The sequence below is a fragment of the Cyprinus carpio genome, chromosome A15, assembly GCF_018340385.1.
Source record: "Cyprinus carpio isolate SPL01 chromosome A15, ASM1834038v1, whole genome shotgun sequence".
Classification (NCBI taxonomy): domain Eukaryota; kingdom Metazoa; phylum Chordata; class Actinopteri; order Cypriniformes; family Cyprinidae; genus Cyprinus; species Cyprinus carpio.
The window spans coordinates 18,698,009-18,719,717 of NC_056586.1; the positions used below are offsets into that span (position 1 = coordinate 18,698,009).

General features: G+C 41.4%; 1 protein-coding gene across 4 annotated transcripts in view; it reads right to left on the bottom strand.

The window, feature by feature from the left end:
* Window positions 1-21,709, bottom strand: part of LOC109103100 (kinase suppressor of Ras 1-like) — a 40,093-nt gene that overhangs the window by 13,537 nt on the left and 4,847 nt on the right. For 3 of the 4 annotated variants that reach the window (XM_042771353.1, XM_042771351.1, XM_042771350.1), the window contains exons 2-3: window positions 9,436-9,576; window positions 541-688 (exon numbers count right to left, since the gene is read on the bottom strand). In XM_042771353.1, coding sequence (XP_042627287.1) covers window positions 541-688; window positions 9,436-9,576 — 289 coding nt within the window. Of the gene's footprint in view, window positions 1-540; window positions 689-3,540; window positions 3,682-9,435; window positions 9,577-21,709 lie in introns of those variants that run through there. The other variant, XM_042771352.1, reaches the window with a different exon arrangement.

Consider the following 21,709-nt stretch of genomic DNA (forward strand, 5'->3'; position numbering starts at 1 on the left):
GAGAGACAATTCAGAAGCAGGTGGATGATCAATGCAATGCAGGGCTCAAATGACTGCTCACCAGTGTTATGTTAGTGTTATTTACATACTATCATAGTATTTATTGATATTTTGAATAAGCCTTTATTTTTATGTATAATTTTAGTGTACAATTTTTATTAGTTTTTTAGCTAAAATATCCTTTGGCCTTAGTGTGATAAACCAAAAATAAATAAATAAATAAACTAATGTTAAACAAAAGGCACAGCTTGCACAATCTACTCGTTGTTCCAATCATTTTTTTTTTTTTGGGGGGGGGGGGGGGTCAACCAGCATGCAAAATGTGCGATGAAGGCACCTTCTTTATCGTCTCGTTAAGATGATGAAGAAGGCCATTCCAAAAAGAGAGGTTTTTTGACCCCTACACCCTTCATCCCTTCAAATCTCTCACTCCGGAGGGTAAACCCTTTGAAGGGGTTAGGGCATAGGGATGAGCCCTTTGGAATGGAACTAAGGGTTAGTGTGCTTGAGGAGTGTAAGGAGGAAGGAGTTAGCAGTGACCTGTGTCAGTAGCGCTCTTGAGACAGGAGAGGGCAGCAGTGATACGGGAACGCTCCTCAATGCTAGAGCCCAGTTTTTTCATGGTGTCTTCCACCTGTGCACTGGACATTTGCAGCAGAGCATCCAGAGACAGCTTCACAGGGACTGCCTGGAAGACAGAAGAAAACATTAATCACGGCAAATAGGCAGAAATGGACACAGGTGATTAATTAGACATTATTCAACATCATACATCAAAACCGATATTTAATTCACCAGCACTAGATAGTCACTTCATGACTCAGTATTATCTTATTTGACCAGAGTCTGTGGCATTTCTGTAGCTGTAGACAGACAGAATAGAGACTATATACTAATTAGAGAAAGATTAGGTGATAAAGCCCCCTGGAATCCCCCCGCCGCCACTAAGACTGCTCTCATCTCGTGGCACCAGACTGAGCCAATGTCCAGATACCAGTTTTCTTTCTCTATCTGTCCATCTCTGTTCCATTCATCCACCCTACAACATTCCTGCACTCTTTGGCGTCTCCATGCCGTATTTCAATTCTCACCCAAAACACACACACACACAGATGACTGAGAAGCTGCCCAGCAACAGTTATAGTTGTGGTCAGTGTAGTCTCCATAGTAAATGAACAGATAAAAGGACACGAGGCCCTTTGGTCTAAAGAATCAAGGGAGGTACAAAAAGTCTATCAATAGAGAAAATGGGGTGAATCAGAATCATCAATACAGGGTTTTGATTATATAGTGCACATCAATGCAAAGCGGTTTCAGATGGTTGAGTCAAACACTGCTAAACATTAACAAAATGGACCAATGAGGTGAATAGTAATGTTTGTGTGTCTGGCCCTGTGGAATCGTGCAACTACTGCTGTGTTTTCCGATAGCAGGGATATGTGTGTGTGTGTGTGTGTTTCACACACTGCAAAATATGCTACAGTTCAAGGACAAAGCTGTATGTTGTGGAAGGTTTTCCATTTCCCAAAGTGACCTTCCCTGAGTCACCCTGGATTGACAGAAAACTCAGACGCTCTGAATTTCAGGACAAATATTAATCTCTAATACTCTTTACTCCATGCAAAATTCACACACTTTTATTTCACACCATTCACTGTCATCAATCAAATTATAGAACCAGTACTAAAGGTTGTAATATATACTATATCAGTGTTGTTATTGTTAACTAAAACGAATTATAAACTAATAAAATAAAAATAAAAACATTTTCAGTAATACCAAAAAGCTGAAATAGAATAAAATATAAATATTTAAAAACCGAACTAAATAAGTTTAAAGTACTAAATGTACATTCAGCAAAAATAGAAATGAATTAAAGCTAAAAAAAAAAAAAAAAAAAAAAAAAAAAAAAATTATATATATATATATATATATATATATATATATATATATATATATATATATATATATATATATATATATATATATATATATAAATGTCAAAATTACTAAAACTGAAACTAAAATGAAAATAAATAAAAAATAGAAGATAGAATATTAAAAAAACCCCATCAAAATGTTAATAAATATTATAGTATATAAACAATACTAAAAAATTACATTGGAATATATAAATATTCATATAAATATTCAGCTGTTCCTCTTTAAAAGAAAAAAGTATCAGGTGTTTGCAAAGTGACCCACAATTATTATTTTTATTTTTTTTGGCTTTGTTTATTTAACAATTTACTCATGAAGCCATACTGAGATCCCAGTATCTCTGAAATTGAACCATATATTGACTTTAAAATTAGGATACCATAAAAAAGTAAGTTTGTTTGTCTGTAATAATTAGTGATTTGTAAAAAAAAAATAATAATAAAAAAAAATAAACCCAAATGTGCTATTTAAAAGAAAACCAAAACAAAACAGGGTATACCCCCATTTACACATGTAATTGTGTTTTTATGAAGTGGGTGTGTGTAATTCACCATATCATAAACAAATTAAACAGCCTTCTAAATGACATGCATGGCACTGAGGGGAATGGAAATCTCCCAGCATCCTCATGGAGACTTCCTTTTTGAACAAGAGCCAGAGATCAGAACTAAGAGCACAGATTTCTTCTCAAAAAATACTACAACGTCATCCACTCATTTAGCTTAAAGCTGGAAGAACACAAAACCAATATGAACTTAAGCCGAGTCTAAATCAAACCAATAAGCATAATCTCTACACAAACATACAGTAACATGAATAAATATTTATCTAATGGACATATTAATGTTTATTCTCTCTTCTGTCATTTAGAAAACATAACAGAATGCACAATGAGGGTGTAAAATGCACCTCTGGTTGCTCTATACGAAGTGTATGTCCAAGTTAATAAGTACACAAATTACTGTGTTAAATCAGACAAGCTGGGGCAGAGAGCAGGTGAAATGACACATACCGATACCGAGGTGATGTCTGAACATGCCTTCTACCTGAGTTTATGAGCTGACGTAACACAGGGAGCGATGCTCTGAACATAAAAGCAATACGCAGCATTACGATAGCCTCCATCCAAACAAACACTCCCACCCACCGCAATCAAAATCACTCAGGTGAACTCCCCTAACAAACAATTGTTCACAAGAAGTCGTTATCAGTGACAGTTTCTGCTGGTCTGTCAGTAAAGCTTCACATGAATCTATAATCAAACAGAAAAAGTGTGACAGTGGGTGCTTACAAATGAAATAAATAGATCAAAATCACCAAGCTGCTTCAGTGGAATTTTAACTTGATAAGCATCTCAAACAAATGAAAAACAAGGAATTTCCTCACAAGGTTGTGAGTCTGCAAGCCTCTTGACATGAGCCTGATGTGTTCAAGCAGCGTTAGTAGACAACATCTGCCGTTGGTAATTCAGTTTGCAGACTTTCTATTACCACAGAGGCTTGCATACAGGCAGGAAACCGACAAACATCAAAAACAAAACACAGTTGACAAAGTCTTAAAATGAGACTGTAAAATATGAAGCAGTTAAGCTTACTATACCATGAGAGATTCTCCACTGAAGTTGTCCTTTACTAAATCTCATATCCCAGAAACAACAAACCGAAGTCTCTCCTCAAAGTCTCAAGTCAGTCACGCTGTGAGAGCTGCTCCCTTCCAACCCAAACTTCCCCTCCTACTCGTCCTATCACTCCTCCCTTTCCCCACTGTCCCTCCCCTCTATCCCTCTTTGCTTCCTGTTACATGCCTGGGAGGTCTCTCCACAGCTCTTGACACTCCTCCTAAAAGCACATGTTCACCAATAGAGGCATTTGGTTTCCTTTAACATCCCTTCTGAAAGGATAAGTCAAATTGGTCAATTTGTCAAATCAGATGCCAAATGCATGAATATGACAACTTAACAACTTTCATGTTAATGTCAAATTAGTAGTTTTTTCATTTAGAGAAAAAAAAGCACTTAAACACCATACATTTTCAATTTTATTATATTTTTTCAATGAGAAAAAGTGGTTATTTCAGCCACAGTGGCACAACTTAAAGGGATACTCCACCCCAAAATGAAAATTTTGTCATTAATCACTTACCCCCATGTCGTTTCAAACCCGTAAAAGCTTTGTTCATCTTCGGAACATAATTTAAGATATTATGGATGAAAACAGGGAGGCTTGTGACTGTCCCATAGACTGCCAAGTAAAATACACTGTCAAGGTCCAGAAAAGTATAAAAAGCATCATCAGAATAGTCCATCTGCCATCAGTGATTCAACCGTAACGTTATGAAGTGATGACAATACTTTTTTTACGCGAATAAAACAAAAATAATGACTTTATTCAACAATTCCTCTCCTCTGTGTCTCTCCACATCAGCGTAGCATCAGATTTGAAAGAAAACAGCACATCCTGCGTCGCAGCTGACACAGAAGAGCGTACGCTGCCTGCGTACAGCTCAGATTTGCCAAAATGGCGATGGAACGACATGATGGTAAGAGATTAATGACAAAATTTTCATTTTGGGGCGGAGTATTTTGATCCCTTTAATCACTTGTCACTTTTGTGTGACAAATGTGTATTTTAATAAATAAATAAATAAATAACACAAATTTATCTCGTAAAAGTAACGACTTTCATCTAAAAATTGCAACTAAACTTGCCATGAATTGTTTTTAATGAGAAAAAGTGTTCTTTCTGACAATTTCAACACTTTTGCCCAAAAAACAAAACCTTTAAAACTGACTTGCCATGCTATAAACTAGTTAAACAATGTTTTCTTACTTTTATTCTTTAGTTTTGCACTCCTAAAATGCTAAATTGAAGTAAAATAGATCAAACGTCTCACAAGACTCTTTTCTGATCCAAGACTCAATTCTGATCCAATCTGTTGTTCTTGTGTAAAGGCCCCTAAGAAAAAAATCTGATAGTGGTCAGATGAACTTGAAACCAACTTTATTATACAGGGTTTCCTTAATACAAATTATGCAACTAGTCTTTCTGGCACCCCGATGCACTGAGTAGTCAACTTTAAAAATATGCAATTTTGTACATCTTTATTGTCAGCTCCACAACCGCTAACTGAGCAGACATTACTGATACCACACAAATTCCACTGCTCTACAAAAAGACATTTATGAGGCTATTAACGGAGCAGGATGTCTTTTGACTGTGTGACTGTGAGACAGAGATTAATGAGGGTTAGGCTGGCCTAAGTCCTTCTTTGACCTGTCACCATACATTTTGTGCATGAGTGCTCATCCCAGGGCCAAAAGAGAGGCCACATCAGAGGAACAAAGGAGTGCGAGAGAGGGGGTACAGCACAGGAAACAGAGGTTTGGGTGAGATTGCATTCGACACAGACTCTTTTTCTTTCTATCTATTTCTCTTTATCTTTGCCTTAAGGAAGGCCCCCAGTAGATCCACAGGATGTGACCCACAAAAAAATATGACTCACACAACCACCTGCCTGTGCTTTTTAGACTTACTCAATAACACACGTTGGCATGTTGTGGACTGCCTAAACTCAAATTCTCCAAACCCTGGTTGATGATGCTTATTTAAAGATCATGTTCATGTTCAAAAAACACATTATTTTTCAAATACTGTATATTATTGTAGGTCCTCTATGCCTCTCTCAAATGCATCGTTTTCTACAAAGTCCCTCCTTCTGACAAGTGCAGTCTGCTCTGATTGGCCATCTGACCCAGTGCATTGTGATTGGCCGAACCCCGCAAGCACTCGTCGGAAATGTAACGGCCCTTTCCATAATAACACACGTTGGCATGTTGTGGACTGCCTAAACTCAAATTCTCCAAACCCTGGTTGATGATGCTTATTTAAAGATCATGTTCATGTTCAAAAAACACATTATTTTTCAAATACTGTATATTATTGTAGGTCCTCTATGCCTCTCTCAAATGCATCGTTTTCTACAAAGTCCCTCCTTCTGACAAGTGCAGTCTGCTCTGATTTCAACCACCCATCGGAAACCCTTTCCATTATCGTGAGCGCAAGCACTCGTCGGAAATGTAACGCCCCTTTCCATAATCGCAAGCTTCATCTTTCAAAATAAATGAGAAGACAGTTAATAACATCCTTAGTTTTACCCTCAGTTCAAGCCCAAAAGGGGAACAGAGTCACGTGACAGACACAGTGATGAAGCTCATATGCGTTTGCATTACACAAGCCACAGACGGTTAAGACAGCTGACTCCACTGTGTGACCCTGTCTCTCTCTCTCTCTCTCTCTCTCTCTCTCACACACACACACACACACACACGACGCGCAAAACTCCGCATTTGAACAGTCAATAGCAAATACTTAAACTAATAACAAAACATACTTACAGTAGCTGATTCAGAAGCACCAGATTGTCGTAGCAAACTCAGAATTACCTCCTTTCCTTGGTTCACGAAACGGTCATCCATAAAATGCATTGCTGTTCTGTTGTAAGTAATTTTAAAGATTCCTAAATGCATCTGCTTTCGGAAGGCCAGATAAAGTGCTTTTGCTTTCGCCTAGATACACAAAGCATCTTCCCTGACATGGCTGCTTAAATACTAACTGCGGTTACTGAAACCATGCCTTCTTTCTTTGTGTAAACATTTGGGCGGTTTTACGCAAATATTTCCACATAGTGACGTAGATATGTGGGGGTGTGTTAGAACGAGCCGTTTTAGGGGGCGTGGCAGAGTCTTAACTTTTATAAAGAATATCTCTTTGGATTTGAGACTTTAGTCTTTGCAACTTTACAGATCTTCTTCATGCACCAAGAGCTTGTAACACTCCATAAGCAACTCATAATCCATCAGCACTACAAAATACAGCAACAGGAACAAACTGAAAAAAACAACACAAAATTGAATGGTGGGTCATGGCTGTTGCTGCACTCTCACTCTTATTGAGCAATGGGAAACCCCATCACTGTTGCAGCTGGGAACATCAAGGAATGAGTCACAATATACAAAATAATTCAAGTGTAAAGACATCAACTTGTGACATCAGTTTATACTCACTGACTCTCACAGACAACAGATATGCATATAGTGGATCAGTGTTATTTTAGCATTATTTATACACTATTATAGTTGTCATTCATATTTTAAATTAGCTTTTATTTTTATATTTTCAGCTTTCGTTTTAATTATAGTTTAATTTAATCTTATTAGTTTAATTTCAGTTTATTTTTATTTCAGTAGTATTTTAGTTCAGTTTTAACTTTTATTTATTTCCTGTTAGTAATTTCTCCAAACTAATTTATTCTAATAATTTGCCAGGGAAACAATTCTGTTTTTATAGTAAAACAGTTTTTTATGTAATATTTCTATTTTTAATATATTTCAGCTTCATTTAAGTTAAAAGTGTTTGTTTTAGCTTTAGTTTAATAACAACATCAACACACTTTCAAGCAAAACTGACTTCATACAAACACTAAAAAGCACATTTAGAGTAGTTGGCAAAAAAAAAAAAAGAATAGAAAAAAAGCTTACAGATGCTACTTGTGTTTGATATCTTGTTATGTAATGCAATGACGTTCAGACATTTCAGTTGTGACCTACATGGGTTGAAATCAGAATGATTAAAGATGATCAGATATAAAGGGTATTTTTATTAACAGATATGGATACCATCAGTCACCCTAGAAAGTTCTCCATTTCTAGTAACTGTAATGTAAACAAATACACACAAAGCAGTAGCAATAAGAAGAGGTGTCTCCTTGTAGTTCTGTAGATGCACCAGATACCACGAGTCACACGTATGCAAAATATCTTTCCTAAACTGTCTAATCATGCAAATACATTCACACTGGCCCCAGTCCCATCTTGTCTGCCCACAGGAGAAATAGCATTCCTTTGCTTTTTCTGAGAAAGCACTATCCCATTATACTGTGATACACTGGGGCAACTGGAATCCCTGCTGTCCTCTCCAAGAGGGGCCGGCTGCCCACGTGTGTGTCCTGCCACATGCATGCATTCCTGCTCTGTGAATCACACTATAGCAGACTGGTGTGATACATTTAAACTTATTGAGTTAGGGCAGGGATTGTCAAGCGGTGGGTCACGACTCAAAATTGGGTTTCATGTTATAGGTATAAACAATGCGAAATGAAAGTAAGAAATAAAATAAGTAAAAATAAAACATGTAAAATAATTAGGGTTATCATACATCAACCTACAACACATACGTAACAGTAAAAAATAGACAAAGTAAAAAAAAATATTATCCAGACTACACGATGACCACAATATGCTTTATATCGTTAATTATTTTATTTTTCATTAACTTTTTAAATTCAACTTTTTAAATAATTAATATCAACATTTTAATTTGCTTTTAAAGACATTTTTGTTTTACATTTGTACAATTTTGGTAATGCATTGGGTCATCACTAATATCAAATGAAAAATCTGGGTCCTGAAGCAAAACCAGGCCACAGGCTGACGCAGACAGACAGAGATGGTCTTTTGTGAATATACAATGACAAGGCAAGTATTTTGGGACAACAGAGAGAGAGGAAAACTGGAGGAGACATAATAAAAAACACACAAACTTCATGCTGTCCTACTGCAGTAACCGAAGTGATGCAGTCAGCCAATCAGAGGCATGCCACAAAGTGACCCCTCCTGTCCCCACTGGGGTAAATTGTTTCTGTGTCTAGTTTTGTTTCTCAGTCTTGCATGCGTTGTTTATTTCCCTGTGCTGTCTGTTTCCGTGTCTAATGAGGACAAACAAGTCTGTGCATTTGCCAGGCAGTCATGAATGCCGTGCTGTTCTGGTCAGCTTTGTGTATATGACAGTATGGGGTGGTGGGCAGAGAAAGCGAGAAAGACAGACTGCTTTAGGAGTCTAAAAATAGACTAACGGGAAAGTTTTCGACACAGTGGCTGATGCTGCACATTCTGAGCTTTGGAGTAGGATCAGGTGTGTGAATCCACAGAGGACTGAAACACCACAGAGACTCACAGCAGCAAGCAAGCAAAACATCTTCCCACTCCTGTCCAAATCCTCCAATAACATTCATTTTTTAAACAGACATTCATTAAGTAGAAGCTACAGTTTAAGAAGCCTGTTTTTAATATGAAGAAGTGATCGAACTGTACTTTCATGCTTTAAATGTTCCTTTAAATGTCCTTATTTAAGCAATAAGAATACAGAAGGGCCTTATAATAATATTTTACATGTTAATTTTTCATGTCATTTATTTATGTATGCATGTGTTTTTTATTTATATTTATGCTACATTTGTAATGAGTGAATATAAAATAAAGAGGAAAATAAAATACAGTAAAATAGAAAATAATAATAATAAAAAAAATCTAATACCCAAAAATGGCCCATTAACTGAATAAAGGTCATGAAGAAGGGAAATAGGGTCAACTTTATAATTCCTCAAGTCAATAAAGGGACTAAGAAAAAAAATACATTCCGTACAAACACATATTGGTACCTCTATGAGCTCTGGCCGGAGGTTGATGGTGTAGAGCCAGTCTGTGAGTTGTGGGTATGAGTCCAGCGCCAGCGGTCTGTCACTCTCTGGAACACTCTGCTTCCACTCTAACTGTTTACTAATGTACTTCACCAGCTTCACCTGTAGATGGCGATCACACACATACACAGACTTATTAGGCTGGTGTAACAACAGCTTTAAGAGACAACTCACTGTCATCTGTTTGCATTTTAAATTAACACCATTTTTTCCTCCAATTAGATGTTATACCTTCTAAAGAAGAGAAATTAACCTCTTATTAATTTAGCATGAAGCTCTTTGTAGATTAAGATCATTTGAGAAAAAACAGGATGACATCAGACACGAATAAGGCGAAAAAAAAAATCAAATTTCATGGCATATATTTCAGAGCACTTCAGAGAAAAAGTGCTGTTTCAAAGTCCCTAGTCAGATGCCACAGAAGTTTGAAATCAGTACACCAATGAGGGATGAGCATGTTGATAATTCAGCAGAAGCATTTTTCTCTAAACCTTCGTGTCTGCAAGCAAGTGTTGCACACAGAATGCAAAGTGAGAACAGAGCAAAGGAAATCCCCATGTGTGACTTCATTTTAAACGGTGGGCGATGAAATTGTGTGTTGTATGTGTGTGTGGTGTCAGTACAACAACCGAATACAGTGTAAACAATCACTGTACACAAACACACCACACTCTCTTTTTCAGTGCAAGTACCAGCCAGTGCATCAATCTGTAATTTTCTTACCATCACTAGACTGACATTGGGTTAAAAATATAAAGCCATTAACGTACAATGCCCACAGGACAAAGATGTTTCAGAAGCGCCTTCCCTTTGTTGCCGTAACGCTCCCACTGCAATAAACAGTGCTGTCTATAAATAGACACTGGTTATCATGGCAAGGGAGTCTGGACTCTTTCTCACAGGGGCGTCTTTTCCGCCACTATGGCAACCCTGGCTGGAACACACTTGGGGGCTGCAGCCAGAGTCCCATGTGACATCATGGAGCAGCGAAACACTGCGGTCCACAGGTTAACAGAAACCACCACACACCTGCCTCTATAGATACATGTTCAAACACCTCGGAGACAACCACAGCTGCAACTGTGCTCATAAAGAGGAGGCCGTTTTCACTGACTGAAAGCTATGAAGATTGCTCAGAAACAAAAAGGTTCATTTAGGTAAAAGAGTTGGTTCCATAGGAGGTTTGGTGTTTAAGTTAATTCACTTCATTTACTACAAACTGCATGAAGTGGAAACAATCGAGGTACTTGCCTTGTTTGAATATATAGATATTAGGGGTGTAATGGTACACAAACATGATGGTTCGGTACGTACCTCGGTTTTGATGTCACGGCTCGGTACAGCAGGGGGGAAAACTATTTTTTTTAATTAAACTGGTTTACTGAACAAATTGCTCTTTCTTTAAACTTGGTTATAATTACAATTTTCTTAGGGATAAAAATCTAAATCTGCTTATGCTCTAAACTATAGTGAGCCCTTTTACATTAGGCCTACTAAAAGGTTATAGTTAACAACAGAGCCTAAACTTAAATTTAATTACTATTTATTTTTTAAATATAAAAAGCAACACTCAACATGAAAAAAAAAAAAGTATGCAAACATGTAAATTGCATAAAATTCAGTTCCCTTTCATAGGTCACTTCGATGCTGCGGTGACGTCACCGTATGGGAACACCCTCGGTGTGACGAATGTCTGAAGCCCTATACCATCTCGCCAATCCTATTGGCCAAATAGCGCTTGGCACCGCCGCCCTACGCATGCGTACGCATCGTATACCCGGGCGCCGCGCGCTATTTCGCTCAGATTTCATTTCCTTCAGGAAAGAGAATCATCTGTGCCCTGGAATCATCTCGCGTTCATAGCGGTTTTCTCGAGCAGTGTTAACTCCTCTTCGCGGACGCGATGAGCTTTCGAAAGTGCAAGGAACCGTGTACCAGGTTCATCACTAAGGGAGACACTCACGAAAGGTGCGTAGTCTGTTTGGGATTACATCACGCGCAGTCTGCGCTTAGTGGCCTTTCCTCTTGTCCCCACTGTGATGGCCTGCGACTTAAAGTACTGCGCTCGAGGGTAGAAGTGTTTTCCAAGGTCGCCCCCGCGTCTAACCCCCGCCGTGTCGCTTCTGCGGCTGCCGAGGCACCGCACGAGGCGATGGCTTGGGGAGACATGTGCGACCTCACTTACGACGACAGCGCGGCGCTGGAGTTTTCTCCACATCGCTCGCTCTCCCCTACCCGAGTGCAGGATGCCACCTTCGTCTAACCCGTTGTGTTCTCGGACGGGGGTTTACAGCCCACCCCGGAGGCATACGATGCTATCTCCTTCGGTTGTGGGCAGTTCGACGACGACGTCTTATCCACCGCGGCTTCGGAGTCTGAGGACTTCGTGGCAGATACGGACAGCCCTCTCCCTCCTAGCGGACAGGAGAAGCGCGTCTCTCCCTCCTACAGCGAGCTGTTGGATGTGGTCTCTCGTGCGGTGGGTAAGCTGGGACTGGACTGGGAGGTTGAGAAGGCCGAGGCCCAACCTTCATCTAAGCTGGACGACCGTTTTTTTTGACTAGTCGTGCTCCCCGCGCAGCCCCGTAGGCCCCTGCCTTTTTTTCCCGGACCTCCACCAGGAGGTTTCGAGGTCCTGGAAGCAGCCCTACTCGGCGCGCATCACGAACGCTGCGGCTGCGGATTTCGCCACCATTTCAGATATGGCGAACCGTGGCTATACAGCGATGCCTCCGGTTGAGGAGACTCTCGCCGAACATCTGGCGCCTAATTCGGCCACGGCATGGAAGTCTCGCCCCCCTCCTTCCTTCGAAGGCGTGTCGAGTCACATCTAGCCTCGTCGGGAAATCCTACATGGCTGCTGGCCAGGCGGCCACATCGCTCCACTCTATGGCGGTCCTCCAGGCCTACCAAGCGGAGCTTTTAAAGGATCTCGACGAGGGGGAGGGCATCACACCCGAGGCTGTGAAAGAGCTGCGTCGGGCAACGGATTTGGCGCTACGCGCTACCAAACATACTGCTCGGGCAGTGGGCCGTTCCATGGCTGGTTTGATTACGGTCGAGCGCCACCTTTGGCTGAATCTCACCGATATCAAAGAAAAGGATAAATCTTTTCTCATGGACGCGCCCATTTCTAAGGACGGTTTGTTTGGAGAGGCAGTTACGTCGGTGGTGGATAAATTTAGGGCAGCGAAACAGCAATCAGCCGCTTTCCGCCAGCTGATTCCACGCAGACCCAGAGAGACTGAACGGCGGCAGGCGCCCGCGGCGGTCTCGTTCAACCTCTTCAAACCACCAACGGGCTGCCTCACGGGAAGAGCCTTCGCCTATGGCGCCCCCTCGTAAGGACTGGGGTCCTAAGGCTTTTCCACCAGCTCGCCAGCGACAGCGGAAAAGATTAGACCTGAGTTCGACGGCTAATGCCTCTCGCTCTCGGGCTCCTAATAGCAGCTCCTGATATTCTCGCTGCTTGCCAGGGACTGTGCCCTCCGCTAGAGAGCGCTATTGGACCGTTTTCGCGCATCCAACCCTCTCACTGCAGTCCCCACGCTCTAACATTGACTGTCTCGCCGCAAAAGGCACTTCGAGCAGCATTGGATCGAGTAACCATGTCAGGCGTTTCCTCAGACACTCTGCGCGATTCAGCCTTCAGAATCCGAGGAACGCTACAAGGGTCTGGCAAAGACGGCCCGTTTATGACGGCTCATACAGCCGCCGCTTTTTTCGCTAGCGGCAGAGCCCGATGTTCATCTTGTTGGATTAATTCCTGCCGTGGACACGCTTCAGGATTATACACAACGAGATGCAGCGGATTTGACGCACGCGCTTCCCCCGGCTTACGGACGCCGCGAGCTTTCCGTATTCGGGCATGTTAACGCGTATGAAAACGCTGAAAAAGGCGGAAACCTTGAAACCACTGACGCTATTTCGGGCCGCGTGGGAACGCTTGCCCGGCATTTCGCAATGGGTGTTACGCACGATTCGTCTCGGATACACCATTCAGTTTCGAAAAGGCCCGCCTCCTTTCCGCGGAATTCTTCCCACGGTTGTGAAACCAGAGGAAGTCGCGGTGCTGCGGCAAGAAATGACAGCTCTGCTGAAGAAAGGGGCTATAGAAGAAGTACACCCCTCTCAGATGGAGTCAGGTTTTTACAGCCGCTATTTTGTTGTACCAAAAAAAAGGGGGCGGTTTGCGACCCATATTGGATCTACGCCGTTTGAATCTTGCACTCAGGACGAGCAAATTCAGGATGTTAACGGTAAAGTCCATTTTGTCTCAGATTCAACCAAACACTTGGTTTGTCACGATCGATCTGAAGGATGCATATTTTCATATTCAGATCATCAAGAGACACAGGAAGTTCCTCAGATTCGCTTTAGAGGGCAAAGCGTATCAATACCGTGTTCTTCCGTTCGGCTTAGCCCTGGCTCCCCGAACTTTTTCAAAAATGCATGGATGCAGCTCTGGCCCCGTTGCGGCTCCAGGGCGTTCGTGTGTTGAATTACTTGGACGATTGGCTGGTGCTAGCTCAATCACAGACTCAAGCACTCTCTCACCGAGATTTAGTGCTGAATCATTTAAGAAGCCTGGGCTTATGCACGAATTTCCAGAAGAGTGTTTTAATCCCCTCTCAACGGATAACCTTTCTGGGAATAGATTTGGACTCTCGCGCGATGACAGCCAGACTATCTCTCCCGCGCGTTCAGTCTCTCACGTCATGCGTGCGTCACTTCAAAGTAGGCCGCACAGTGACGGTGAGCTTGTGTCTCAGGCTGTTAGGTCTGATGGCAGCGGCATCCCCTGTAATTCGTCTGGGCTTACTTCACATGCGCCCTTTTCAGTGGTGGACGAAAAGTCAGAACATTTCACCCCGTTGTTTTCCGCATCGTACGATTTCGGTGACACGGAGGTGTGTTATGTCAATAAAACAGTGGATGTCAACCGAGTTCCTTCTAGCCGCAGTTCGGCTGGGGATTTGTGCTTCCCGAGAGACTGTCACGACGGACGCGTCTTTGACCGGTTGGGGAGCTGTTTGTCAAGGGCGCCCAGCTCATGGAGTGTGGACAGCGACACAACGCGGTTGGCACATAAACAGGTTGGAACTACTGGCAGTTTTTCTAGCTCTCCAGTATTTCTCAAATCTGCTGACCGGCCGTCATGTACTACTCAGGTCAGACAACATGGCGGTTGTGTCATACCTGAATCATCAAGGAGGGTTACGCTCTCGCCCCCTGTGCAGGCTGGCGAGGAGTATTCTTCTTTGGTCTCGGAACAGATTTCTATCGATCCAAGCAGTTCATGTCCCCGGAAGTTTGAACGTCGGAGCGGATCTGCTATCCAGACAGACTCTGGAGCAGGGGGAATGGAGATTACACCCACAGACGGTGAGCCTTTTATGGCAGATATTCGGAGAGGCGAGAGTGGACTTATTCGCGTCGAGCACGACTACGCATTGCCCGCTGTGGTTCTCCCTATGCCCTCCATCGCCCCTAGGCCTGGATGCGTTAGCTCACGATTGGCCCAGGACCAGCTTGTATGCTTTTCCTCCAATTCGTTTAATTCCAGCGGTGTTGTCCAGGATACGGCTGGACAGAGTGGAGCAGCTGCTGCTGGTGGCTCCGTGGTGGCCCACACAGCCGTGGTTTGCGGAACTGGTCAGTCTAATAGTGGGCTCTCCATGGGAGATTCCCCTCAGACAGGACTTACTATCGCAAGCACGAGGGATGATTTGGCACCCGAGGCCAGATCTGTGGAAACTGTGGGCGTGGCCTCTGAGCGGAGTGAGTTAATATGTCCCGGTCTTTCTGCGGAAACCTCCGAGACTATTATGAATTCCAGAGCAGCATCTACGAGACGCTTATATGCTTTCAAATGGAAGCTGTTTACGACCTGGTGTGGTTTTCGTAGTATAGACCCAGTTTACTGCCCAGTGGCTTCAGTACTGGAGTTCCTTCAAGACCGTTTCTCTGATGGTGTAACGCCAGCAACTTTGAAAGTTTATGTGGCAGCCATTTCAGCTAACCACGTATATATGGATGGTGCTTCAGTGGGCCGTCATCCGCTGGTCTCTCGCTTTTTTACAAGGTGCGCGACGGCTGAGGCCTTTCCGCCCTGTGCGAGTTCCCTCATGGGATTTATCTATTGTACTGCAAGGTCTATCAGGACATCCGTTTGAGCCCTTGGAAACCGTACCGGATAAAATCCTGACCTTGAAGACAGTTCTTCTTATGGCCTTATCCTCCCTCAAGAGAGTTGGGGATTTACAGGCTCTTTCTGTTTCGCCGTCGTGCATGGATTTTGCACCAGGCTTTGTGAAGGTATTGCTGCGACCGAGGCCTAATTATGTCCCTAAAGTCGCTTCGAACCCCTTTCATTTTCAGCAGACGGTCCTGGAGGCTTTACCCCCTGCTGGGATAGGATCAGAAGATCTAAGTCTTTGCCCTGTCAGAGCGCTTAAGACTTATGTCGATCGATCATCCTCATGGCGTGAGTCCGACCAGCTGTTTGTCTGTTTTGGACATAAGAATAGAGGCCATGCTGTCACAAAGCAACGCATGTCCCATTGGTTGGTGGAGGCAATATCTTTAGCCTATGAGGCGCGCGGTCTCGCCTCGCCTCTAGGAGTCAAAGCTCATTCCACTAGAGCAGTCGCTTCCTCTCAGGCGGCCCTCAGTGGATCTTCTATGGCTGATATCTGTGCTGCGGCAGGATGGTCCTCACCGAGCACTTTTATAAAGTTTTACAGTCTGGATGTAAGGACGGCTCCTGGCTCCCGGGTTCTCTCCGCTTGAGCAGATGCTTCCTTGGATCCCAGCTATCAGGTACGTCAGGCGTTATGGTATAGGGTTCCCATACGGTGACGTCACCGCAGCATCGAAGTGACCTATGAAAGGGAACATCTCGGTTACGTATGTAACCACAGTTCCCTGAATAGGGAACGAGATGCTGCGGTCCCGGCCGTTCCATACCTGATAGCGTTCTTCTCTTCAGTTCATGAAATCTGAGCGAAATAGCGCGCGGCGCCCGGGTATACGATGCGTACGCATGCGTAGGGCGGTGCCAAGCGCTATTTGGCCAATAGGATTGGCGAGATGGTATAGGGCTTCAGACATTCGTCACACCGAAGGTGTTCCCATACGGTGACCTCACCGCATCAAAAACCTCACAAAACAAAAACTCATTTAAATTCTGATAACCAAAATAATTGTTGTTGAAATATATTCATTTACACAGTGCCTCTCATAACTCGTTTCATAACATATTTAAACATTAAATAATTAAGACATCACTAACAGGTAAAGTAAAATATAATGAGTATAAAGTCTTCATTTCGCAAAATGCTCTTCTCTGCACTTAATTTATAGCGCACTAACAAGCTGTGGACACTGATGACTTGCCTGAGGTAAATGAAATGCTACATAACGTCTTGTTTACAAGCTGTTTTATTGCCATCTTTTCCCAGGTTGAAACACTGATTGAGCGACTACACGTGGCATGAGATTTTCATTCATGTTTATTTTGCGTTAAAACTAGTAGTAATCAGGAAGGGATGATCGCTCTCACTCGCGCTCCACACTGCCGCTTGAACTGAGGTTTACAGAGATCTGTCGCGCCACATCAATAGTGCCAAAACAGCATTTATTGCTTACATTTCCTAATAAAAAAGGATATAATTTTAAAGATGAGACTTTGTTTCATATCAAAAGTAAGTTTTTTTTTTTTTTGAAAGAAAGAAAGAAATTAATACTTTTATTTAGGAAGCATTAAATTGATTGGCCGTAAAGATATTCATAATGTTACTATTTCAAATAAATTAATTTTGTTCTATTTATTTTGTTTCTATTCATTAAAGAGCGCTGAAAAAAAAGTTTCAGAAATCTTCAAGGTGCGTTTCGGCAAAGCTCAGTTGTGACTGCATGTGACCTTTCTTAAGGAGTGGCTTTTTTCTTGCAACCCTCCCATACAAACCACATTTGTGAAGAATTTGTGATATTGTTGTCACATGCACACAATGAGCACTCTTTGTCATAAATTCCTGTAACTGCTTCAGAGTTGCTGTAGGCCTCTTGGTCACCTCTCTGACCAGTTTCCTCTTGGCTCTTTCATCCAGTTTGGAGCGACGTCCTGATCCAGGGAGAGTCTGTGTTGTACCAAACACCTCCCACTTCTTAATAACAAACTTCACTGTGCTTCTAGGCATTGATAAAGCCTTTGAATTTTTTTTGTATCCATCTCCTGACTTGTGCTTGTCCAGAAGTTTTCCCCAGAGATCTTTTGATCGGTGCCTATAGCTGATTGTTTTCTTCACTCTAAAAAATTGAACATGCCATTTTTCTTTTCAACTAGTTAAACATATATTTTCAAAAAAAAAAAAATCACATTTCAGTTGTTTTCTGATTTACCTGACCTTTAACATCATATAAAAACAGTCAAAATGCATCAGGGCAGACTGTGTCGTCGAGCAGGAACAGTAGTAGCACCAGTCGTTTATGCAACCACCAGAGTGCAAGAATAATTTCACACATTGTTGCATATCATCATTTTTATCAAAACTCGTGCTCTGTGTGGAGATCACTACAGAGAAAAATACTCTTTTTTTTCTACAAGAGCTTTGGTAGGTCACAGTGGCAAATTCACCTGAACATGTAGCCCAGCAACCAGCCACCTGTGCACTTGATTTGCTCTTTCCATTCGTATCACGGCACTCGGGAATAGCACAGCAGCAGTGTTGGAGCACCTTACTGTCTGTTAATTCTACTGAGAGACAAGACAGCAGTGGAAGGCTTTATGTATGAGCGTATTATCACCTCACCCATGCAAAACCACCAACACATTATGTAGTGCAGTCTTCAAAAGAGAATGAGAGCAGTGTATCATTAAAGTTTCAGTAGGTCTATAGCAGTCTGAAAAGCTGTGCTGGCTCTTTTCTCTAGGTACTCTCTGAGCAATGCCCCCATTTGATGCTGATTTGATGCATCGGTCGGTCACGAGCGAACCTCGAAGACAACAGGGTGTTAGCTTGCACCAGACATAGCCTGGCACAATGTGCAGGAGTGCACCTGTATTCAATGACAATCTCTCCTCTCATCTGCCGTCTCTGTTACACCTCTCAAGGGGCAGCTTGAGTATGGGGCAAGGGGGACCTGCTTAACTAAAGTGTCTGCGGAGACCGGAGAGGATAGATTGAGAATCTTTTGTGACATTTGAAAGCACCCGGCCTCTTGGATGCAAAATGAGCTTCATATTAGAGAATTAAGACACACAATCCATAAGGGGAGATGGTGTCTGTTACTACATAAAAGAGAGTACATTGGCAATCAAGAGTGTAGCAAGTGTGATGCTGATTTCATCAATACGGTTCCTGGTAAAATGGTGCCACAACCATTTCAGAAAGAAGAGTGTTCCTGGTATGAGCGTGCATGGAGATAGACATGATTAGATAATGTAATTTCCATATCTACTTTCTTTTGTGTAGGCATGCACTGAACATTTTATTTCATCAAATACAACATGCATAAAAAGGTTTGCAAAAAGAAGCGTCACAGTTGTACCAGATAAGGTAACTGTAGACTGTAGTGGAGTGGCGTGGATCCTGTTACACACTGTGTCACCAATACAAGCAAACCTGCTCCTATTGTTTCTGACAATAACATAAAAGCATATGGGATAATGCATGCTAGGTATAAACAATCAAACTACCTCTAAAAATCATGATAGGCCTATTATTTCAGTTGAATATGGCACATGGCAATCGATCCATTAAATAAATTGTCTCAAGTGCTGAGTAGTAACGGATTACATGTAATCTGGATTATGTAACCAGATTCCAAAAATTAAGTATTTGTAATTAGATTAAATAACATTAAAAAAAAAAAAAAACTTGTAATAAGACTACAGTTACTTTATGGATTACATGATAACATATTTACAAAATATCATCTTTTAAACTTTCCTTTATAAAATAGCCTACTGCTTATATACATTCAGAAAGTCTTCCAGTTTTGTGGACAATCACACATAGATCAGTCAGGTGGCTAAACAGCATTTGACCACTGACCATTTTAGGTTTAAGAAGTGTCTCAACATTGCATTAACTATACTGATGAACACATACATTTTTACTTGAATTATCATTCTGTAGGTTATTTAACCATATATTTCTATGTCTTTGGAAGGCTTTTGTCTTTCAAACACATTAAAATGCATAAATTCACATATTCACAAACTTTTTTGTCATCTGATCGTCTTTCACATAATTTAATTATTTGAAGTACCCCTGAGATTTAAAAAAATATATATTTTAATAATTAAATACCACATTCGCATGTTCACAGTTTTCTGATGTTGGTATTTATCTAATAAAGGCAGGTCAAGCACACACACAAAAAAGAATAAAAAGTACAGCACTACACAATAAAGTGCAATGGTTCGTGAAGCATAAGACACAACAAAAGAGAAAGAGGGGAAAAAGAAAGATAAAGCTGTTAAAAAAAGCCACATGGGGATTTCCTGATATGAACAAACATTAGCCGGTTGAGAGGCCTCTGCTCCACCGCATCTAATGGGCCTTGCAGTGATGTGTTAACTTTCCATCCATAGAAACAAAGTGCAAATGAACCTTAAAAAGCCTTTGATGAGCACTCATGCTATACCAAGTAAAGACTCGCATTTCCCAGAAACCAAAACTGAGACGCTAGGGAGTTGTGATTCTTCAAAATGCATTTTTCCCAGATCTCTTCAGGCAATTAAGGTCTTTTACATGAAAGAGCATTACCCAGGAATATCACTCAAGCACTTAAGATTGCCACTGCCCTAGCGCTGAAGACAAGACTGTGTCATCAATAGGTTTTATCACATCCAAAAGTGTGGCAATCCTTCTTCCCATCCACCTCAAATTTAATGATTCTGCAATAAGCCACAGAATTGTACTCAAGATAACGAAGCCAAAAAGGTTGTTGCAGGTAGTAATTTAAAAGGAAATCAGCTGAAATATATTTGTGTCATGATTCTGTGTACTTTCTGGGTTAAACAATTTTAGATCTTTTAAATGGACCACAGGACAGAATAGGTTAATGCTATTTTTTAACCAATAGTACTAGAGCAGATACATTGTTCCAAACATGTATGACTTTCTTCTTTATAACACAAATGAAGACATTTGAAAAGTTGGGATCTCAATGTTGTTTTAACCCCTTTGAACTTGATTACAAAAAAATCAATAAAATAATCAGGTGAAACATTCATAGAAATATTGTCAAATAGATTTGGAACAATATAACAGTAAATTGAGTTAATGATGGCAGGATTTTCATTTTTGGATGATCTATCACTTTTAATGTTTTTTTTAATGATTGGCAGTGGATTTCTAAGGGACATCATTTCACAGAAAGCTAGAGAAGAAGTTGCTAGAATTGTTCTCCTAATTTACACAGATGACACATTAAATACCCCCTTTTTCTCCCACTTTGCCTTTAGATGGGGCAGACCCCTTCATCAAGAGTGAGGTCACTGCAGCATGATGGGACAGCACCAAATACCCAGCAACGTCAAGTGCACATTGGTAAAACTTGTGTTATCGTAGACCACAAATTAAAAGGTTTTTAACCATTATATTACTCAAATCCTGGTAACTAATTTAACAAAGATTACCCTAGTGGCATCATTACCAGTCAAAACATTCTCAGACTACAGATCTTTAAGGTAATTTTGAATTTAAGCATAAATCTCCCAAAACTCGCATGCAATTATATCCAACTGGTGGATTTTTGGTGGATACTACGTTTTTGTAGATTCTCTGTTAGACCAGCTATGCCCATCCACAGGAAATCCCAAAACACAGCTCACAGTTTTTTTGCTAGCACAGAACAAGTAGGAAACGTGACTTCAATACACAGCACTTCCTGAGCAATAAAAAACTTGCATCTACACATTTTTAACAGATGCATGATTTGCTTCTGAGAACACAGTCTTGTAAACCGACAGACTCAGGCCACAGAGTGGTTGTGGCCAGCTCTGTACTGAGCCCGTGGAGAACATTTAGTGATAGCCAGATGGCGGCACTGAAAGACAAAGAGGATGTTACTTCAACACAAATTTCATTGAAGGGACTTACACTTATCACAAGATGAAGAAATAATGTGCAAGATTAAGCTGTATAATCTCACACTTGAGTGCAGACTGACCGACATTTCATTCTGAAAATAAACTGCATGAAACAGATGACAGAGTTCTGTG